At 53.2% G+C, this 5,684-nt stretch overlaps 1 protein-coding gene across 1 annotated transcript in view; it reads right to left on the bottom strand.

The window, feature by feature from the left end:
- LOC107122415 (transmembrane protein 59-like) overlaps positions 1-5,491 on the bottom strand; it is a gene marked incomplete at its 5' end in the record, with an annotated part of 18,459 nt that extends 12,968 nt beyond the window's left edge. Inside the window, 2 exons of the mRNA XM_015425511.1 lie at positions 3,095-3,212; positions 5,383-5,491. Of these exons, the coding sequence (XP_015280997.1) occupies positions 3,095-3,212; positions 5,383-5,491 (227 nt within the window). The remainder of the gene's footprint in view (positions 1-3,094; positions 3,213-5,382) is intronic.
- Between the last annotated feature and the right edge of the window lie 193 nt (positions 5,492-5,684).

Here is a 5,684-nt window from a genome sequence, read left to right as displayed (position 1 = left end):
GGGGGGGGTGGGGGTGGGGAGGGAGGAGACGAACGTCAACTGCTGGGGTGCGGGAACCTCGCTTCACCTCCAGTTGCCAACCTCCAGGTGGGGCCTGGCGCTCTCCCAGACTTACGGCCGATCTCCAGAAGACGGAAGATCGGTTCCCCTGGGGAAAATGGCTGCTTCGGAGGGTGGACCTCTGTGGCAATCATGCCCCGTATAGACCCCCTCCCGTCCCCCAAACCCCGCCCTCCCGAGTCTCCACTCCCAAATCTCCAGTCCTAAATTGGCAACCCTGCAGACCCACTCAGCTGGACCACCTGCCCCTATCTCTGGCTCAGCTCCACCTCCGGCCGGTTCAAAACTTCCTGCTACCAGGCCAAAGCTCAGCACCGAGGCCAAATATCACCACCCCCTTCCCCAGAGAAGCCCTCTTCTTAAGCCAAAGCAATCCCACCCCCTTGCTCCATGTCTACTCCCTCTCCCATTTGCAGGGCTCTTTCTGTAGCAGGAACTCCTTTGCATATTAGGCGACACACCCCCTAATGTAGCCAATCCTCCAAGAGCATACAGTAGCCCCTGTAAGAAGAGCTCTGGAAGCTCTTGGAGGATTGGCTACATTAGGGGTGTGTCGCCCAGGGCTCTTCTTGTAGCAGGAGCTCCTTTGCATATTAGGCGACACACCCCCTAATGTAGCCAATCCTCCAAGAGCATACAGTAGCCCCTGTAAGAAGAGCTCTGGAAGCTCTTGGAGGATTGGCTACATTAGGGGTGTGTCGCCCAGGGCTCTTCTTGTAGCAGGAGCTCCTTTGCATATTAGGCGACACACCCCCTAATGTAGCCAATCCTCCAAGAGCATACAGTAGCCCCTGTAAGAAGAGCTCTGGAAGCTCTTGGAGGATTGGCTACATTAGGGGTGTGTCGCCCAGGGCTCTTCTTGTAGCAGGAGCTCCTTTGCATATTAGGCGACACACCCCCTAATGTAGCCAATCCTCCAAGAGCATACAGTAGCCCCTGTAAGAAGAGCTCTGGAAGCTCTTGGAGGATTGGCTACATTAGGGGTGTGTCGCCCAGGGCTCTTCTTGTAGCAGGAGCTCCTTTGCATATTAGGCGACACACCCCCTAATGTAGCCAATCCTCCAAGAGCATACAGTAGCCCCTGTAAGAAGAGCTCTGGAAGCTCTTGGAGGATTGGCTACATTAGGGGTGTGTCGCCCAGGGCTCTTCTTGTAGCAGGAGCTCCTTTGCATATTAGGCGACACACCCCCTAATGTAGCCAATCCTCCAAGAGCATACAGTAGCCCCTGTAAGAAGAGCTCTGGAAGCTCTTGGAGGATTGGCTACATTAGGGGGGGTGTCGCCTGATATGCAAAGGAGCTCCCTGCTACAAAAAGAGCCCTGCGAATCTGTACTGAAACCCTCCCCCCTTCGCCAAAGGGCACCTCCCCTCACCCCGGATCTGAACAGGAAAGTTTTGCTTCCAGGACCACCGTTCTTCTAATTTTGAAACCTGGGCCCTCTTTCTGCAGCAAGGCCGCTTCCCTCTGGGCTGTCGTGAATGCTCAGAACTTCTACTTGCAGCTCTGGGAATGTAGCCTGTTGTGGTGCGTGCACGAGGCTCCGTGGATCGGGGCTCGGACACCAAAGGGGCGTCCGAAATACGGCGCAGCGTTTCAGGCCCCTCCTACGCACGAGCTGCGGTCACACACGCCAAACAGTCCACGTTCAATCCACTGTCCAACTGGATTTTGCCTGTTGACACAGTAAAATCCAGTTGGGAAGTGCACTGAAAGTGGATTATTTCGTGTGTGTTTGTGTGTGTGTGTGATCGCAGCCATTGTCTGTCTCCCTGTGGCCTCCGGGGGCAGCAGGCCTCTTTTGGAAGCTGTGCCATTAACCCTTTGCTATGGGGACGGAAGCAGTGTTCCCTCTGAGCTGAGGTAGTGTGAGCTAGTTCACAGTTTTTTAGCCTCCGGCAGTGTTCCAACCAGTTCCTCTGGAGGGCCAACATCAGGGTGCAGAGGCCAAGGCCTTCCCCTCACATGAACATCAGAAGAGCCCTGCTGGATCAGACCAGTGGTCCATCCAGTCCAGCATCCTGTCCCACAGAGTGGCCAACCAGTTCCTCTGGAGGACGAGCAACAACAGAGAGGCCGAGGCCTTCATAAGAACATAAGAAGAGCCCTGCTGGATCAGACCAATGGTCCATCTAGTCCAGCATCCTGTCTCACACAGTGGCCAACCAGTTCCTCTGGAGGGCCAGCAACAGGGCATAGAGGCCGAGGCCTTCATAAGAACATAAGAAGAGCCCTGCTGGATCCATCTAGTCCAGCATCCTGTCTCACACAGTGGCCAGCCAGTTCCTCTAGATGGCCAACAGCAGGGCACAGAGGCCGAGGCCGAGAATAAGAAGAGCCCAGCTGGATCAGACCAATAGTCCATCTAATCCAGCATCCTCTCTCACACAGGGGCCAACCCGTTCCTCTGGATGTCCAACAACAGGGCAGAGAGGCCGAGGCCTTCCCCTGATGTTGCTTCCTGGAACTAGGCTCCAGAGGTTCAGTGCCTCTGAATGTGGAGGTTCCCCTCAGTCACCATGGCTACTAGCCATTGATAGACTTATCCTCTATGAATCTAATCCCCTTTTAAACCTATTTGTTCCTGTCGCTATCGCTCCATCTTCTGGCAGAGAAGTCCACATTTTAATCACTCTCTTGTGTAAATCAGTCTTTCCCTTTGTCCATCCTGAACCTACTGCCCGTCAGCTTCACTGGATGCTCTTGAATTGGCCTTTGGGGAGAGGGAGGGAAAGTTCTCTTTGGGAACATAATTCCATAAACCTCTCTCATGTCCCCCCCCCCTCAGGCATCTCTTTTCTAAACTGCAAAGTCCCAGACTCATCAGCCTTTCCTCATTGGGAAGGGGCTCCAACCCCCCAAATCATCTTGGTTGCCCTCCTCTGCACTGTTCCCAGCTCTGCAATGTCCTTTCGGAGACACGGGGACCAGAGCCGCCCCCAGCATTCCAAATTCCCTGCCTCCTCCTTGCCCATCCCTTCCTCTGCCTGGCCCTTGATCAGCCACCAAACTCTCCCCCCCCCAAGCGGTCTTACTTGGACATGCAGCCCAGGAAGTCGTGTTCTGCCGACGGCGGGGTCTCCACCGGAGGGTGCCCTTTGGCTTTGCCCTTTGCTTCCTCGACGGGAGGTTTCTCCAGTTTCTCCTGAAGACCTGCGGGGAGGGGGGACAGTCGTTTTTCAAAAACGTGCACAAAAACGGGACAAACGGAGACTTAATCGGTCGGGCTCTTCTTGTAGCAGGAACTCCTTTGCATATTAGGCGACACACCCCTAATGTAGCCAATCCTCCAAGAGCTTACGGTAGCCCCTGTAAGAAGAGCTCTGTAAGCTCTTGGAGGATTGGCTACATGAGGGGTGTGTCGCCTAATATGCAAAGGAGTCCCTGCTACAAGAAGAGCCCTCACAGAAAGAGCCCTGCAGAATCCGGGCAAAGGCCCACCTCATCCAGCATCGCCAGATGGCTTCAGGGTGTTTGCACGTAGGGCATGCAGTCAGCTGCCTTCCTCCACCGTGGGTCCTCAGGACTTCCCTTAATCTCTCAACAGGGAGGATCTTCTTAGCTGCAATTGCTAACATCTGTTGATAGACCTGCCCTGACCTGGGTGTCCCAGGTTAGCTTGATCTCATCAAGATCTTGGAAGTGAAGCAGGATGGACTCCGGTTAGTGCTTGCATGGGAGACCCACCACCAAGGGAGTCCAGAGTTGCTATGCAGAGGAAGGCAATTGCAAACCACCACTCTTCTCTTGCTTTGAAAACCCCACGGGGTTGCTGCTAAGTTGTCTGTGACCTGACGGCATGTATCACCATCTCTTCGGTAGAGGTAAAGGTTTCCCTTGCTCGAAAGCCAGTCGCATCTGCTCATCTCCGTTTCCAAGCCGAAGAGCCAGCGCTGTCCGAAGACGTTTCCGTGGTCATGTGGCCAGCATGACTATACGCCGAGGTGCACGGAACGCTGTTAGGTTCCCACCGAAGCGGTACCTAAAGGTAAAGGTATCCATGCTCGAAAGCCAGTCAAATCTGACTCTAGGGTTGCGGTGCTCATCTCCGTTTCAAAGCCGAAGAGCCAGCGCTGTCCGAAGACGTTTCCGTGGTCATGTGGCCAGCATGACTATACGCCGAGGTGCACGGAACGCTGTTAGGTTCCCACCGAAGCGGTACCTATTTATCTACTTGCGATTTCTTGCTTTCGAACTGCTAGGTTGGCAGGAGCTGGGGCCAGAGATGGGAGCTCACTCCATCATGTGGCACTCGGGTCTCGAACTGCTGGACTACTGAACCTCCGGTCTGCAGTTCAGCGTCTTAACCACTTGAGCCACCACAGCCCCGACCTCTCTTATCCTCCATAAACTTTAAAGCCGACTAATCTAGTGGCCATCACTCCATCATGCAGCAGTGAGTCCCCCAAGTTATCTGTTGGGTGAAGGACTGTCTCTCCTAAATCTAGTACCCAACGACTTCGTTGGAACGCCCCCCACGTTCTAGCATTACGGGAGAGGTGGAAAAAGCTCTTTCTATCCACTTTCTCCATGCATGATTTTATAAACACCTATCCCATTCCTGCCCCTCCTTAGCCTTCTTATGTCTAAACTGGAAAGCCCCAAACAATGTTCCCTCTAAGCTGTGAAGTCTTGTGAGCAAAAATTCTACTTTGTGAGCTACTGGCAATAAAGTTGTGAGCGAGCAATTTGGCTAGTGCAAACATTAGTTAAAGCGTTCCGTGCGCCTCGGTGTTTAGTCATGCCGGCCACATGACCACGGAAACGTCTTCGGACAGCGCTGGCTCTTCGGCTTGGAAACGGAGATGAGCACCGCAACCCTAGAGACGGATTCGACTGGCTTTCGAGCCAGGGAACCTTTACCTTTTTATACATTAGTTTGCTCTGGAGCCATCCTCCCTGAGCAGAAACAAAAATGTGAGAGCTGGAGGCTAAAAAACTGTGAGCTAGCTCACTCTAACTCAGCTCAGAGGGAACACTGGGCCCCCAAATACTTTAGCTTCTCCTCACCAGGAAAATACTCTCATCCTCTGACCATTTCTTGTTGTTCTTTTCTGTACCTTTCCCAGATCTGCATTCTCTGTTTTCAGATACGGCAACCAGAAGCGTAAACGGAATTTCGAACGCGGCCGCACCAAAACATACAACAAAATCATTATGATCATTGTATCCGAGACGGGCAATCAGTTGCTGCGTATTTATGTTTTAAAATGTGTTTTAAAATATAAGGTATAAAATGCAGCTGCACCGTCGGTCATTTTAGGGGCGCTAGGAGAGCGGTCGAGTCCCTTGCCTAACAATCCTGTGTCCTCGTCTCCTTGACTCGTGTGGGGCTTCATGGTGTTCGGGTTCGAGACGGTCCAGGCCTTCTCCGACACCTCCGACTTGGGCGCCTGTACCTCGGGAACGGGGTACTCGATCTCTGGCTGTGACTGAGGACAAAAGAGAGGCGGGGGTGAGTTTCACGGCTGGCAACGATCAAGGGATTATTGAGGCGACGACGATCAAGGGATTATTGATGCAACGGCACACGGACCAAAATGGCGCACAGATGAGCAAAGGGACAAACAAGAGTTTGGGGTCCCAAAGAGTGATTAACACCCAAAGAGTGATGAACACTTGGAA

Source organism: Gekko japonicus, unplaced genomic scaffold (assembly GCF_001447785.1).
Source record: "Gekko japonicus isolate JY-2015 unplaced genomic scaffold, Gekko_japonicus_V1.1 scaffold4738, whole genome shotgun sequence".
Taxonomy (NCBI): domain Eukaryota; kingdom Metazoa; phylum Chordata; class Lepidosauria; order Squamata; family Gekkonidae; genus Gekko; species Gekko japonicus.
The sequence above is the reverse complement of the archived record's forward strand: the minus strand, read 5'-3'. Positions and strand labels throughout refer to the sequence as shown.